Source organism: Electrophorus electricus, chromosome 12 (genome assembly GCF_041902795.1).
Source record: "Electrophorus electricus isolate QZ-2024a chromosome 12, ASM4190279v1, whole genome shotgun sequence".
Lineage (NCBI taxonomy): Eukaryota > Metazoa > Chordata > Actinopteri > Gymnotiformes > Gymnotidae > Electrophorus > Electrophorus electricus.
This window is the reverse complement of record NC_137508.1, coordinates 27,187,498-27,205,000: the sequence shown is the minus strand read 5'-3', so window position 1 is coordinate 27,205,000 and position 17,503 is coordinate 27,187,498. Positions and strand designations below refer to the sequence as shown.

Here is a 17,503-nt window from a genome sequence, read left to right as displayed (position 1 = left end):
CTGAGGGTTAAGGGCCTTGCTCAGGGGCCCAACTTGGCAGTGCCAGGGCTTTAACAGACAACCTTCTGATTACTAGTGAGGTACCTTAACCATTGAGCTACCACTGCCCACACAATACTAAAATAACTGGCACAAAAGGGTCAATGGTCATCCCCCATTCCTCCTCATCGTCACTGTGGGAGTTGTCTACTGTGTTACTTCTAAGAGATGTAAATTAGCTTTACATTGGAAAAACCAACATAAACCAAGGCTTGCTGCTCAATTTGTTCAAAATTTTCAGACCATTGGAATTAAGGATGTTATTTTCAGTGGCGAGGCATTTTAATACTAATGGACACATTAATTACATATCTGTTTGTGTTGCCAATTGTTGCTATGGCAGCAATGAAATTAGGAAGCTCAGAGAAAATGAACACATCTACTCTTAGAACTTAGTAGATGTTTAAATCATAACATTCATTCCATGGGGTTCCTTTTACTACTAATTCAGAAGCACTTTGCTTGTACATCTTATGAAGGGCCTGTCTGAAACAAAGAAAATGTGCGTGTTTCAGACAGGTCCATGAGATGTTACACAGACACAGATAGACACAGGAATAGTTCAGTCAATTCCAACTCTTACCATTTAAGAACAAGTGCTTACATACATCCTCTGGACAGGAAACAAGGGGCAACTGCACTCAAGCAGAACTGACAAACCTTCAGTAATAATTTAAACTTTATTCAAATGATTAGTCAAGCAATGAAGAAATATCTTGATTCCCTAGAGACTTAAATAACTTCAAGCATTCAGAATTAAAACGTACGACGACATGACTCAAAATGGTCCGGTGATCCACCCAGCACTGTCCTGACCCGTGACCCTGAAGCCTTCTGGAAAATTGTGTCTGACTGCCACCTGTGTCCTCTCTGTACAGTTCATGGTCATGGAGCATAGGTGTGTCACAGAGAAGCAGCTAACTGCAGATTCTCCAAGTTACTAGAGCGATTAAGGATTCTGGGAGATGGGTGCTTCTCCACGGTGAACTTCAGAGGTCTTTGGAAAGTCTTGCATGAAGAGAAAAGCAGCAGGACACAGGTGGAAGATTTGGGACTCAATTATGCAGTGTGCAGCCAAGAACAGTCCTTCCCCCAACACCTGTTCACTGTTCAACATCTTCCTTCTTTATTGTAGTATCCATGTGTGCAAGGATAGAAAACAGCATTGGAAAGTTAGCCTTCTGGCCTTGCAGCAACGTGTATATTCCAAGGAGGGTGGTGGTGGTGGGGGCGTGGCTGCATTTCAAAAATAAAAGAACTCACAGTACATTAAATGTTAAATTCTGGGGTTTTTTGAAGTATTTTTTTTTCTCCTAAGTTATGCTTTTCTTTCTTTATAAAAACATTTACATATTACATATACATTCTTTCATATATATATATATATATATATATATATATATATATATATATATATATATATATATATATATATATATATATATATATATATTTATTTGTTTGTTTGTTTGTTTGTTTTTTAAGAGAGTCTGTGGTGTGGCGGGCTTATCCACCACGGAAGAGCTCATTTAATCTGTCCAGCTCTTTGCAGTTGTCCATGGTCATGAGCTCGGCCTTCTTACGCAGCCGTTCATCCCTGTACACCTTCGCAGCATACAGCAGGTCTGTTTCTGAGGGAGAGAGACAGATAACACAGCGTCGTGTCAGCCAGTTCGGAGCTCAGCCAGCACAGCACAGAGGCCCCACAGTGGCCTCATGTCACCATGAATCCAACGCATCCTATGCACTTGATTCTCAGAAGAAAAACAAATAAATAGCATTCACTCTGTTCCTTGCGGCGACTGTATTCCAAACAGACAGACTACTGTATGCAGCTGCCAGAGAGCACCACTCGGTTAACCTTAGGGTTCTCCAACTCCTTTTTCACAGCACTGTGGCTTCAAATTAAAAGTCACACTTCACACTGCTGGTGGGGACAAACATTTTAGTGTGGTGTGGGAGGCACTGTTTTTGGTTGGAAGTCTGTTGTGCAAATTGTTCAACCTAAACTATGGCAGCAAAAATTATGTGCAATGTGTTTTCCCCACAGGATGCAAGTACATCATCGTACAACTTCTGCCAAATTTACTACTACAAACTTATTTGCACTGTCAAATGACTCGTGCCTAATCAAAGCAAAGTCCACACAGAAAACGTGCAAAAGCCACCGCAGTCTGAAGTTGGGCTGAATATAAAAGCATGAGTGATGGTGAAGACAATATGGAGAGCAGGGGAACGTACTCGTCTGTCGCTCTTTCCAGCAGTTGTTGCGAACGTTGTTCACGTAATCCTCCTCAACACTCTTCTCGATCTTCTGCAGCGCCGAGCCCTTGTACTCTGATTTGAAGTCTCTAGTGACGAAGTAGTCCACACGAAGGTTCTCGGTCTGCCTCTTCACTGTCTGGCCCGTCGACCTGCATGGCAAAAACCACACACGTATATGGGAGTCATAGTGTATACGGGATAGGGAATTGCGCTCAGCTGAGGAATGGCACTTACGGTCTGGAGTACAGGCTGTAGGGAGGAGTGGACACCATCAGCTGGCTGAGGACGGACACCAGGATCAGAACCACTATCGGCATTAGTTGAATAAACATGGAAAAGCCTCCCTGAGAACAAGAGTGCAAGACAGACGAATGGAGAGAAGTCATGCAGCATCCTCATCATCACCTTGCTGGAAATATTTAAACGTGTCATATTCCATTATAGCGTAGAAGACATAATGCATAATATAATGCAGTTATAGTGAATTAGACAAAGCCACAAAAACCAGGAAATCAAGAAAATAATTTTAAATGTCTGATTCATCAGGTTTATAGCTGTTAAAAGACCAGTCACCATCATCATCATCACTGCAGGCAGGAACCTAGCAGTCAATGTAGTGAGTTTTACTGACTGGTTAGTACACGTCTTGCAAAGGAGTGAGGAAGAGCAACGTACATCTCCCCTCTCCTCCCGCTCCCGTCTGGCATGGTCCGAATGCTGAGTGTATCGATCCCTCCCATTAGTGAATGTATGTGTGCTTGCTGAGGGAGGGAGAGAAAGAGAAAGAGAGAGAGAGAGAGAGAGAGAGAGAGAGAGAAAATGAAAGTGAGAAGTTTAGACTTTTAACATTCATCTTTGGAATGACAGAGTTCTTAGTTTCCAGCAGTCCTGAAGAGCCACAGCAGAAGACCTCTTAACATTTTACCTCTTCTAACAAACGAGATTCTACTCAACAGCTAAATCACCAATTCTTTCATGAGAGGAACAGAGTCAGAACAAGTTTTTAAAAAACCCCCAAAAAACCCCAAAACAACCATACAGGAAAATCTGTGCCGCTCCAGGATTGGAATTCGAGAATCTTTGTATGTGGGTAAAACTGTCTTAAGTCACTTCACTAGACATGTTAAACATTAAGCATCTGAATGCAATATGAAACAACAATATGAAACAGAAAAGCCAATTTCTTTTCTGACCAAGACTGTATGAGAGGGAAGGTCGCTTTAGAACCAAGAAACACAGTGTTAATTGGACAACCAGTGTCCCAGGCACCAGTTCTGGTTCTTTAAATAGTTTCTTTCCCTGCAAGTGATGAGGCAAAGCAAGGCATCATGATGCGTGGTCCGTGCCACACTCGTCACATAAGCACAAGGCCACTACAGGCTAGTCCAGAAGCAAACTCTTCTGGACATGGCCAAATCACTTACACGCTCAAATTACACTATGTACATTACATAACTAGCTACAGCAAAGAATTTATGAAATTCATTCAGTGCCTCATAGGCCTTGGGATGGGGGACACAACTTTACGTGTAAAACCAGAATCTTGCCCTGACTTACATGAGGGAAAGCCCCCTCCGAAGAACATGTTGAACAGGTCCTCTGGGGTGATGTCAGCTTCGAAACCCCGGTGGAACTCAAACCCCCCATGGCCACCGTGTCCTGGGCTGCTTGGCTCCTCCCCTCCGGTGAGGTCATACTGCCGCCGCTTGTCTGGGTTACTCAGCACTGCGTACGCGTTGCCAATCTCTGTAGGTAGGAGACAAAGTCACGCGTGTGCCGGATTAGACGGCATGGTTAGTGGAGGGAAGGAAGCAACATCAAAACAAATAAAACAAACAACAAATAGGAATGTGTTACTTTTGAAAGCCTCTGTGGCTCCAGGTGCATGGTTTTTGTCTGGATGGAACTTGAGTGCCAACTTCCGGTAGGCTTTCTTTAGCTCCTCTTCGTTAGCGTCCTTACCGACGCCCAGCACCTCGTAGTAATCCTTACACCTCTTTATTCTGCAGAGACACAGGAGAGACAGGAACTCAGGGCAGTGGACTGACCTCCAACTACAGAAGCAGCACTGCAGAGCTGGTGGCTGACAATAGTCCTTCTTTAACCCATCCAGCAGAGGGTGATGGTTTCACTGAGCTGATGCTATAATCTATTGTTAAACACATTAAGCATGCTGTGTTTATTATTTTGTAAACCACCAACCTTAAAACAGCAGTTCTTAAACTCATTGAGTCATATGGGCTAATTGAATGAATCTCAAATTCTCTCTCTCTTTTTTTTTTTTTTTTAAACACATCAGTCACTTTCAAGAAGTATTGCCATAAGCTTCACTGTGGGTGTTAAACAAGGAGTTTATTTGTGGGATGGACAAACATGTTTGCAGTACACAGGCTGAAGGCATTATGCCCATCATTGACCTAATCTACACAAACTACTGTTACTATGCATAGCTGTCAACAAAACTTGACAGCAAACAGAAAAGGTAAGTAGAATTTGAGTTTCGGCACAAGCTTTTGCAGTGAACCAAGAAAATAAACAATACAACTTGATATGGAGACCAATGTTTTGCAGAGTGAGTTTTTTTTTAGTGCAAGAAATAAGGAAGAGATTAGTAAGACCTAAGTGACTGATACATTAAGTGATTGAGGCACACTCAATTCTCTCAAGACTAAGTTAGTGCTAAAAGTATATCAGAGACATTAGGGAATGGTGCAATAAGCACAACATGTTGCCTGACCAGAGGGCTCAGAGGAGCTAAAGCTTTCAGGTTTATTAGGCATAATACTGTTACTCAATGAGAACGGGGGGCAAACGCACCAACCACCTTGGCTGCTGTGTAACCTGTGATTGGTTAAACATGACTGTGACCCCAGAAGAGGCAGAGCACTCGCTCCTTCTAGAGGCAGGTGTATGCAGCATGGTTCGGCAATCTCTTAATGAGGAAGGATTCTTTGCAAAAGAAGGCACAAGTTCTAGACTCGGACACAGCAGCGAGCACTCTGAGGAAAGTACTTAAGCAATTTTGAGGGGATTATTCTGCTTTTTTTCTTTTAAACCTAGCCATTTGGAGTGTAAGGATCAGTGCACTCTTAGTGCCGGCCCCAAGCCCAGGTAAATAGGGAGGGTTGCATCAGGAAGGGCTTCCAGTGTAAAAACTGTGCCAAATCAAATATGTGGATCATATTAACATACCGGGCCAGTTGAGGCCCGGGTTAACAACAACTGCCACTAGTACTGTTGGCCAATAGGGCATTGATGGAAACTGTGCTACTGTCGGGCTAAGGAGGAGAAGGGTAAAGAATGTCTTACAGAAGGGCGAGAGAGAAGGAGAGGAAGAAGGGTAAGGTGGAAGTGAGAGTAGGAACACTGAACGTGGTTACCTGGCACGATGACTGGTAAATGGAGAGAGCTAGCGGACATGGTGGAGGAAAAGGGTTGACATAACATGGGTTCAAGAGACCAAGTAGAAGGGAAGTAAGGCAAGGAACACTGGAGGCACGTTTAAACTGACCTACCGTGGTGTAGATGGGAGGAGAAATGGGGAGGAGGTAATCTGGACAGAAGAGCACCTGAACAATGTTGTGAAGGTGAAGAGAGTGTCTGATGCTGTGATGAGTGTGAAGCACGTCATTGGTGCGTATACCCCACAGGTGGGTTGTGAAATAGAGCAGAAAGAAGATTTTTGGAGTGAGTTAGAGGAAGTGGTGGAGAGGGTACCCAAAGAAAAGAGAGCTGTGCTTGGAGCTGACCTCAGTGGACATGTTGGTGAAGGAAACAGAGGTGATGAGTAGGTGTCTGGTAGATATGGTGTAAAGAAGGGTATGGTGGTCGATTTCACAAAAAGGATTGAAAAGGCTGAAGTGAACACATTTTAAGAAGGAGGAAGACAGCGTGACAAAAGCAGGGGAATGTGCAAACAGGCGGACTATATCCTTTGCAGGAGACGTAGCCTGAAAGAGATTGGAGACCGAAAGGTGGCTGTAGAAAAGGAGCGATGTTAGACAGCATCAGATGGTAAGCTGTAGCATGTATTGTGAGGCGAAGAGGAGGAAGAGAGCGAGGGTGGAACCCATGATCGAATGGTGGAAATTCATGGGAGAAGATTGTGGTGTGAAATTCAGTGAAGAGCTGAAACAGCCGCTGGGTGGTGGTGAAGGAATCAGCTAGCAAGGTACTGGGTGTTTCATCTGGACAGAGGAAGGAAGAAAGAGACTTGGTGGTGGAATGAGGATGTTCAGAAAAGTTTAAGAAGGAAGAGGTTTGGCAAACAAAATTACTGGGATCTCGAAAGAGATGAGGAGAGCAGACAGGAGTACAAGATGTGACATAAAGCAAAGAGAAGTGGCAAAGGCTGAGGAAAAGGTGTATGGCCACCTGTATGAGAAGTTGGACACTGAGGAATGTGAAAAGGACTTGTACTGATCAGCCAGACAGAGGAACAGAAATGGGAAGGATATACAGCAGGTTAGAAGGATGCGGATGGGAAGGTGTTGACAGAGGAGGAAAGTGTTCTGAAAAGGTGGAAAGAGTGTTGTGAAGAGCTGATGAACATGACAGGAGAGAGAAAGTCAGATGACATACTGATGAGATATTGGACAAGGGAGAGCCTCAGATTAGCAAGGAGGAAGTGAGGGCAGCTAAACATAATGTGTGACTTCTACCAACACATAACAAAAGCACTGTTGTAATATTTCTCTCTCTCTCTCTCTCTCACACACACACACACACACACACACACACACACACACACACACACACACACACACACACACACTTCAGTATTTATAAAGTGTATATTTATAGAGGTTGAGAGTTATTGTGCCTACAGCATAAATACAGTCACAGCCTGGGAACATAAGCTTGGTCAATACAGCACTTTCTTGTTTGCAGTGGTCATGGACAGGCTGATGAATGAGGTTAGACAGGAATCTCCACGGACTATGATGTTTGTGGGTGACACGTGGATGAGTTTGAATACTTGGGGTGGAGTGTACAAAGCAATGGAGAATGTGAAAGAGGTGAAGAATACAGTGCAGGCAGGGAGGAGTGGATGGTGTAGACTTGCAGGACTGAGGGAGCTGGAGGTGGCAGGGGCAACGATGCTGCGATTCTCACTGGGAGTGACGAGGGCAGACAACATTAGGAACCAGTTTACTAGAGAGACAGAGCAGGTAGGACGTTTTAGGGACAAAGTGAGGGAGGCGAGTCTGAGGTGGTTTGGGCGTGTGCAGATGAGGGATGAGAGTTGCATCAGGAGAAGGGTGGTGATGATGGAGCCGCCAGGCAGGAGGAGAAGAAGAAAACCAAAGAGGAGCTTCGTGGATGTAGTGAGAACATGAAGGTGGTTGGGATGACAAGCGGATGCTCAGGGCAAAATGGAGAGACGTGGGCCGCTGTGGCGACCCCTAAGGGAAACAGTCAAGTTTTTTCTTTTTTACGATGAACACTTCAGTTAAACAGACTTTACTACATCTTGATAGCTTTAACTAAAAAATGTGGGGAAAACTGGGAAAAAAAAAAAGTGGGGAAAATGTCTCTGTGACTCTGTTTTAGATAACAAGCCTACATTTCTATCTTGTGTTTTTACAGTCTTTTTTAAACTAAGAATTCTTACTAAGAGGTTACTAAGAATAATCCAGAAGTAGTGAGATTATGCTCCATGTTCCATTTGGTGATGATATTCAAGATATGTTTTGAAAAGAACTTTAAAGAGTGACCGTTAGCCCTTTTCCACCAACTGGGGAACTGGAACCGATCTGGTTCTTGCACCTAATTCTGAACCGCTCTGCGCATTTACACCAAAATAAATAGGTCCCAGAACCCGAAAAATTCATTTCCACTGGCAACCAAGGACGAGTGGGTTCTCCAGCGCGAACTATGATCACTTGTGGGGGCATGTCAAGTTGTAGAGGAAAGAGTTTTTTGCCCACACATGATGTTGTGCTCTATAGTATGCCAACAGACCAGCAAACCAGATGAATTAGACTCCAAATTCATTTACAGCAAAGCGGGAAGCTGACGCTGCATCTCCAACCACATCAGCTTTTAATGGAGACAGGCTGATTACATTAAACATAGCCTACATGTAGTTATATTATTATATTCAATATTATCTATATTGTTATTCTCATTATATTAACATTGTTCTTTATCTGTTATTATTTCATTAATCCATGTTCTCCGTCACCTTGTTACTACTGTTTACTTCAGTTGTGTGCTGTGCCTTGGACTCTGTTGATGACGCACACTTGGTTCCAATAAAAACAAGGACAGGCTCTCAGAATAGCACCAAGGATCCCAGAAGTGCGAACCGGAAAGGAACCCATTCCTCGCTGGGTGGAAAAGGGCTGTGTGTGTGTGTGTGTGTATATAAAACGCTGCTCGGTGCTTATTCTGAGGCTGTGCTCTGTGAGGGTGGGGGCATGTACTTGATGTACACTTGACAGGTAATTAAAGAAAGTCAGGTAATTTCTGCTAAACTGTCTAAAGCTCAGAGGTCACCGAACAAACAGCAACCTCGACTGGACTTCATACTCAATTTACAGTCATGCAGCTCAGAGTAGGACTAGATTTTACACAGTCTACAGGACCCTTCAGCAATGTATGTGTGTGTGTGTGCGCACGCGCGTGTGTGCACATCTGGATCACAGTGCTCTTCTTAGTCAGATGTTTGGCCATCCTGCTTAGACTCTTATGCCCCTGAATTGCACAGCAGGGTCTCCTTGAGTCAGCTACTATCTCAGGAAACTGTGAGCAGAGGAGGGAGATTCCTGGTTCAAGGGCAGAAATTCCACAGGATCTTAAAATCAGATGGAAGGGAAAATGTTTACACCTGAAAGCACCGGTTGAGTGTCTGAATACAATGTTCTGACTTTAGTGTTATAGTTCTTTCCATTTGCAAGCACCCGTTTCTCTGTGTCCCATATATCTGGAGTTGGCGTTACCACTGAAAGTTTCTAGTATTAGTAACTGGTTTTGACATTCACTTAGGGTTTTAGGATCAGAACAAAGAGGCTTGGTTTACATCCCTATAAATAATCTTACATTAATGATCTTTGGCTTTCACCCCCTTGGTCTGCAAGATTCCATACAGGCTTTGAACCACAAACAGAGCAGGCCATTATCAATGCAGCTACTAAATGTATCACTTATCCAAACTCCTAATCCCTCTTATATCTGTGTGGGATCTGGCCTTTCCTGATCTGATTCTTGGTGCTGCTGAAGTATCAGGTCTTATGTGCTAAGAGTTGTACTGCACCGATTGATGAATTACATACTGTTGTTCCTTGATGCAAAGATCATTAAGGAAGGTAGTATCCTCCACTATTCCACAATACTGATACCTACTGGTGCAGAAGAAGCTCAAATATTAGTACAAGGAAAAGACGCCTACCCACTCCGTAGGATCCAAGAGTCCCACATGTAGTTTTCTATATAAGTGTCTATGTAGGGTGTAGGGAACGAGTAAACAAGTAGACCATTTCAGACACAGCCAAGGAAAAGACGCTTATTTGCTGCCTCAGATCCAAGAGTCCTTGGATGGTTAGATGAAGCTAAGGGTTTTTCACTGTGAATGTAAAAACAACAACAACAACAAAGCTATAACGTAAGGCCAGGCCTCACCCACCTTCTAATCACCCCTTGAGCCATTTCAGTTTAAGCATTTGGATTGTGAGATCCAGTAATTACTGAAATGTTTACGGCCCTTCACTTCCAGTGCAGTTTGTTATAATTAGATAATGTCTTAGATCTTATTTCACTGTTCAGCAATATCTAGAGAGACTACCACTTTTAGAGGCAAAGTTTTAGTGAATGGTATGTCTTGCGCAGAGACTTGCTTTTCTTACCCTGCAGTATGTTCTGTGATTTGCATGTTAACTCTTCTTCACTGCTTCTGAGGCAGTCTACGTAATCATCCCTAACCTCCGGTTGGCTTTGCACAGCATTTACAAATGCACACACAAAATGGAGTCTTATAGCAAGGGAAACACCACCTGCTTGCCAGGTAACCACAGATAACCAATGATAACCATTTTCTGTAGTGACTAGACAGCTAGTCTAGATTACTCTTAGGTTGCTAAGATGAACGAGCACTCTTCACTCTGTAATGCCTACAACCTTTAAACAGAACCATTGCTTTTAAGAATTTACAACATTTCTGAAGCCATCCATATAGAGATGCCCGACACTAATGGCACACCCACTTTACTGCACAAAAAAAAACAAACAAACATAAAAAAACCCCAAAACAAACAAAAACCCACAGCTCATTTTGGTGGCTTCTCAATCAGTAATGCTTGTTGGAAAACATGACGGGGGATATTTTTTGGATATACTCAAATGATTTAATTCTTAGTAAAAGTTTTAGAAATATGTGACAGAGATCTACATTTTTTTCAAGTTTCAATAGTAGACCACCTAGCCAAAATCCTTTGGTTGCTATAAAGAACAACTATTTTTCTATAATAGTTTATAAAAGTTTTATTTTCTAAAACGGGATAGAGCAGAACTATATAAAGTACATGTTAGTACTTCTTAAATGTAAAACTCAGTTTGGCTAAACAAAATGTTTGAATTGTTCTAAAATATTTGACATCATGTTCCTCTATACTTCTATCAGTCTGTTTTTGACAACCACTTTCTCCTGGTCTCTCTGTCTGTATTCCCCTACTAACCACCCCATCTCTCCCTCCCTCTCTCTCCCCATGCACTTTCTGACAGCCCTCTGGGAGTTCCCATGGTGACGGCTGGATGTGTGTGAAAGGCTGTAGGGTCTGCAGTGTCCGGTTCAACTCACAGGCCCGTATAAAATCTCTGGATCCATGCAAATCTTGGGCCCTTAGTAAGTCTAACCCCCCAACCCCCAACAGCCAAACTGGGAAAAGCTCTCTGCTGCAGCTCGGGAAAAGCACAGTGTGAAATATTCACTCATCAAAGGTGTACCACATGTAGTTTTTTGTTCTATTCTTAAGCCATGTCCTCATAAAGAGGGAATATTTTTGAAGCCCAGAGAGAATCACACAGTCAAAATGGCTCCAGGACTGTGTTTATATGTCACACACCCACGCGTTTATGATTTATGGCAATAAGAGGTGATGCAACAAAAGCACAGTCCGGCAGGAAACAGGCAGAGGCAGACAAATGCAGGCAAAGCCTCTCCTGGTCTGAGGTGCAGCTATCAGCTGTAACAACAGATTTCCACAGGGACTCTCAGCAACGCATACACGCACGCACCCACCCACCCCAATCATCATGTTTCGAGAGGCTGTGTGATGCAATACAGTGAAACAGCGAATGTCTGTGCCACATTACTAGAAAGCTAAGCCCTTCAGCTCTCTACATCATGCTCAGGATCAGAGTGGGCAACCATTGCAGTGCCATACAGGATACCACAAAGGATCAAAGGGTGAAAAGGCACTAAATTTAAGGCAAGAAGAGAAAGTACAGGGCCGGGATTAACGCATCCAAGTACTATATGACAGACTAGCTGTTTCAACTCCAAACAGCCTGGCCTTGGGGGCAGAACTGGGACTACTCGGCGATAACACCAACAACTGGTTGGTATGCTGTGTAAACTCACTGTAAACAAAGACGGCTGCTGTCTCTGTGTTCCTCTTTGCCTTAGGTGACAGGAAAATAACAGCGAGCCAACGGAGGATCTTAATGTTCAGCTGCCCAGATGGTTTCAGCAGAAACTAAATCAGGAGTGTTAAACTGCAATCTTAGAACATCACTGATCAGCAGGCTTCCATGTTTCTCTAATTTAAACCCCACCCCGCAATTAGGCTCATCAGAAAATGACCAGACCCGTTACATGCTGAAGCAGGTGTGTTGAACCTAAACCCTCATGAAGTCATATGTCTGACACATAGGACACAGAGTTCTAAAAAGTCCACTGGATCAATAGGGTACTTCTGCTGTATTGGTCTACCACAAAGTTAAATATGGAACTGAAGCACTGAACATACAAGTTGAATACGCTTTGCACTTGCTTGTACTTTAAACTGAGATCATGGATCTTCCTAATTAATACACCAAATGATCAAGAAAAAAAGTATAGAGAACAATAAATAATTATACATATAAAACACAAATAAAAGCTTCAGTCCTAACATTATGACCATGAAGGCCATACCTTACATGCATAATGTAGGCCAGTAATAAAACAGAACTGAAAACCCATCATATCATGATGGGATTTTGTTGCGATTATAAGAAAAGCACCTCACTTACATGGGAGGGTAATTTTCACTTAAGCAGCACATCTATATGATACTATTGCCTGGAAGCTTTTTAACATCTGACCACACAGTTCATTAGAAGATTAGAGGAGAGGAGAGGGATGTAACGTTTACCAGACACAACCACACGTAGACATAGGTACTGGTCAAGTCCAGTCATGGCTCACCTCTGCACCCCCTCTACTTGCTCCTTGGTAAAGCCCTTGGAAGAGGAGTCTCCAGACCCCGCCTCCTGGTTCTGTGGCTGGGGGGGAGCAGCCTGTGTCCCGTTTGCTGGCTTCCTGCAGTACGCACCCCCATTACCAGTGGAGCTGCCATTCCTCAGCAAGGCCTCCAACAATACTGTCAAAAGGGAAGCAAGACAACAAAAACAATTCCTGCGTTAAAACAGACATAAAAAACCCCTCCAAAGAGCAGCAAAATCATTTTTGAAAAGTTTTGTAACGTGCTTTCTTAAAGTAGATGGTGCACTGAGCAGATGAGTCATTTTTAAGCTTAAGAAATAAATACCTCATCAAGTAATAATGTCTTCACACTACCACTGGGTAAACATACAGCCAGCTTCTTTTTTTACACACTCAGAGCAAAACAGCACAGAATTTCCGATCATTCCCTAAACCTCGAGGCTCAACAATCAACAGATTTGTAAATGCACAAACTGTACTTTAAGGCAAGACTAGACTCAATCTATGCCTGGTGAAGGCAGATTTACAGTTAAGACTTTACAGCTTTTTCAGTCATTTGTCTGTCTTAAGATTAGCAATATAAAAAAAATAATAAACAGCCATTTTTGTGAAAGCATAGTCTGTATATTATGCATGTTTAATGTAAATTAGCAACCATTGGAATTGTAATTATGTTATTGTTAGTTATTGTTTGAGTTAATGAAGGCTACCTAGATACAAGGCCAATTTCAGAGAAAAGCTGCTCAAGTCAATCATACTGTATCAGAAATAAAGATTTAAAGTTTTTCTAACTATGAGGTGGGTCAGCAAAAAACTAAGGAAAAAAAAACAACAATTCTCTTTATAAATGATTGGCACCTGAATCTTTACTTGTGATGATGCAATTAGCAACTCTATATTGTCTATATTGTATCTCTGCATATTGAGTGCTCAAACCAGCAGAATTATGATATCTCCTTGGTGGACTTAGTTACGGACAGCCAGAAAGTATCAATGATCCTCCGTCAATAATGTGCATTAACGATTAAAAAGCTGCTTGCACATTATCAAACTAATCCAAGTTGAACCATATGATGATTAATGTGCAACAGGTATATTAATGTTGTAAACATAATCCTTAGCCTCTACAGAAAGGTTCTAAAATCAGCATCAGTTGAGCAGACAGTTTCAAAACATGGGTTGTAGCTTTAAACAAGAAGCTCCTGTCTATCAGACACATTTCCTGGATACAATTTTGCACGTCTGTACATCAACATATTCAAACAGTCCTGACTTTAACAGGCCATGTGTCAAATCATCTCATTAACAAATCAATTTGCAATTACTTCTAACTGAATTCAATCTATATTTTTGTTTCTTTTTTAAACAGGTCAGTGACAGCAGACAATTAAGAGAAAATTAGCCATCCGGCCTGTCTCAGTCATTGAGAACCTGGATTAACTAAAGCACTACTCCTCTTCAGCTAGGTTCAGGTCAAGCACTTCATTAAAGGATTGTGGCCAATCCTGCTGAGATCTCCCTCATCTCTTCCCATGTGCTCCAGCTACCATCTTCCTAAACTCCCGTGGCCATTACATTCACAGCAACGACATCTGTATTCAACCAGTTGAATCACTGCATATGGCCATGCCCTTCTGGAAGGCACAGAACTGTCTGATGTTTACCACAGGAGGTACACAGGTAGCTCGGTGGTTACAGTACTTGACTTGTAATTTGAAAGTTGTCAGTTCAAACCACACCACTGCCAAGTTACCACTGTTGGGTGGTTAAGGTACTTGATGTGTAACTGGAAGGCTGTCAGTTCAAACCACACCACTGCCAAGTTACCACTGTTGGGTGGTTAAGGTACTTGACGTGTAACTGGAAGGCTGTCAGTTTAAACCCCACCACTGGCAAGTTACCACTGTTGAGTCCCTGAGCAACACCCATAAGCCTAAATTACTCAAAGTTGTACTCAGCCATGATTGTAAGTCGCTTTGGATGTAAAATGTAAGCCCTGCCTAGCATGCAGTCTGAGCCCTCAGACCATAAGGCCTGATAGCATGCTCAGAGAAGTTACATGGGATAACTGATGATTCTGTGTGAACTGTGTGATCTAAATCAATCAGCCTTCACAGTCAGTCATAATCAAGATTTGAAAGCAATGTAAAATGCTCGCTTGTACATCTAAATACCATTATTTATAGACCTCTCCTTCTCAGATTCAAAGAAGACAAAAGAACAAATGATCTGTTATCATAATCTAAAACAACAATCTGCACGTGAAGTTCACATAGACATAATCAGAAAAACCCAAGGCAGCATCACCAAAAGCGAGCAAACTTCAAATCTGATGTGGAGGACTCCTATGCAGCTAGACGACGACGGGGTCTCCGTAGCGCGGCCGACCTTGGGTCAACCTGGAGAAACACGCATCAACGTGACCGGGGCGACACCGACGGGGGAACGAGCGCCACGCTCCGCGCTGTCGGCACGTTAGTGACGTCATCGCATCCGTTACGTCACATCGTGCTCGAAAGTGACGCACGCGTTCGTCGCGTATTACGCAGAAACGATCAGCGTTCAATACGCAACAAATAACGGCAGCGGCTGACCGGAGCGTAACGTCAAAAGGGCCGTTTACTGTTGTGTGTTGACATCACAGCGCCAGCTAATTTACTACTCGAGCTGAAGTGAATAAAGTACCACAGGATCCTGAACCGGTTGAGAAATGACAATCAAACCCGAGCAAAGAGATCTTCAGTCAAACCGACATCCGTTAGCCAACGAGCTAATTTGAGGCGACACAAACAGACTAGCACACCTAGCTAGCTGCTAAAGTAGACGTCAGTACTGGCGAGTTGCGTTTACTTACCTTTCGCTTTCTCGGTTGGGTACAGTTTTTCTGCTTTGTTCAGGAATTTGATAGCTTTTTGCTTGTCTCCCGCTTCGAGGGCTTTCGTTGCGATGTTGATGCATTTTTCGGCTTCGTCTCTGTTGCCTTCCATGGCTGCCCTCTTCCTCAGCCCGGCTCAGCTGACACTCTTCAAAACGCTGGGCGATGCGGAGCGTGACTTGTGCGTTAGCGTCTGCACTTTCGATGCGTGCAGATATAATATCGACAAACCACGTTGAAAAATATATTTACAAATTAGGTGTTTTCAGATAGTACCGAGTTAAGGATTAAATGCCGACTGCATATTATTGTTATTCGGTGTACTTCAATATGAGCGTTATGTCGAAAATCATAAAGCCGAATCGAAGACTTGGATGCAACTGAATGTAGACGGTAACTCTACGGTGATATTACTATGGTTTTATGATCACGTTATTTGTCGTTAGTATTTTATAACGTTATTGTAAATGGAATTTTATCAGTATATATATATATATATATATATATATATATATATATATATATATATATATATATATATATAATCTCACTGTGACACTAGTGTTACCTAAAACTACTTGTCTTAAACGAGGCAGAAGCATCTGCTGTTTTATATGATGTTGAGTCATCTCCCTCTACATAACAAATCATCAGAATTTGTTTTATTCTTTACAAAAAGACATAAAGCAAGCAACTGTTATGTCCTGTATAAAATGGCAGTACGTTATTATAAACAACAGATATTAATGGACTACAAAACAGTTTATTCTCTAGATCTATGCCAAAAGGATTAGGAGATTTAGAATTTGGCCAGATTTAGAGAACGAACACACAATAATTCAAGAATGAGAGAAAACAATAAACAAAACTGGACGTCCTACATGAAAAGGAAATGTTCTCTCCTTAGAAAACAAGCAGCCTTGAATAATCACCACAGTGCTTGTTTGAGTAATATGAATAATTCACAGTCATATCTGAGACACACAACATTGTCTTGTTGACTAGGCCTGTACCTGTCTGTTGACTGTCTGAGTCCTTACCTGTCTGTCGGCATTTAAAATGTCTGTTACTATACAGTTTGTCATCCGTCCCCAAACACTTTACCAATGGTTTGTTTCACTCTCAAGCAACACTGCCGTGTCTGATACATTCGTACCAATGTAATGCCTACAACCTTGACACTACCATGTAGTTACCTCCAGTCAGAGGTAATCCTGTGGTGTGAAACAGAGCAGTTATGAACAAGGTAGAGGGCGGATGGCCAAACTGTGCATGCCAACACATGGGCCTCAGTGTGGAGCTGTACACCAATAAACCACTGCAGGTGTATCTAAAAAAGTGGAACCGTGAATGGAGCTGTGTGCTTCTAATAGTGTGGATAGTATGACTGTTAATCATATGCAGGATAATGGGACCTTAAGCAGACACTCTGTGGCAGATGGCAAACTCAACACAGCTGGCAAACGCAACACGGCTGCCATCTTGCTGGGATTCCACAGCAGTTTTCATTTCCAAATATGTTTGCTGGTGCCAGTGGAACATTAACTGCTTAGAGGTTTAACTACACAGAAAGTCAAGATAAATGATTACAGAAACAGAATGAATTGTGATTTTAAAAACATTTAGCCTTTTTCCAGCTCAACATTTTTGACACTGGTGCACTAGATAGACTTTTCAGTAAGAGAGTGAATTTCAGCCCTTTTTAATTTAGCAGATAAAATGACTGCAAAGGATTCACAAGGTGAGAATTGCTAAGGTCAGTCAAGAATTCTCAGCATTCAACCAACTTCACTTACCTCAGATCTACAATAAAACTACAATAAATCCACACACCTTTAGGAAGTGAACAATGGGCTGATATTTCTTGCTTTAGGTTTCAGATGTCTGTATTAATTTCC

At 42.4% G+C, this 17,503-nt stretch overlaps 1 protein-coding gene across 1 annotated transcript; it reads right to left on the bottom strand.

Annotated features, from left to right (window-relative positions):
* Positions 1–700: 700 nt before the first annotated feature.
* On the bottom strand, positions 701–15,763 carry dnajb14 (DnaJ heat shock protein family (Hsp40) member B14). Its single transcript, XM_027017946.3, has 8 exons — positions 15,585–15,763; positions 12,713–12,887; positions 4,162–4,307; positions 3,862–4,050; positions 2,980–3,065; positions 2,539–2,648; positions 2,281–2,453; positions 701–1,670 (listed from the first exon to the last, which is right to left on the bottom strand). The coding sequence occupies exons 1-8, from the start codon at positions 15,715–15,717 to the stop codon at positions 1,546–1,548; spliced, it is 1,137 nt and encodes a 378-aa protein (XP_026873747.2). The 5' UTR covers positions 15,718–15,763; the 3' UTR covers positions 701–1,545.
* Positions 15,764–17,503: the final 1,740 nt, after the last annotated feature.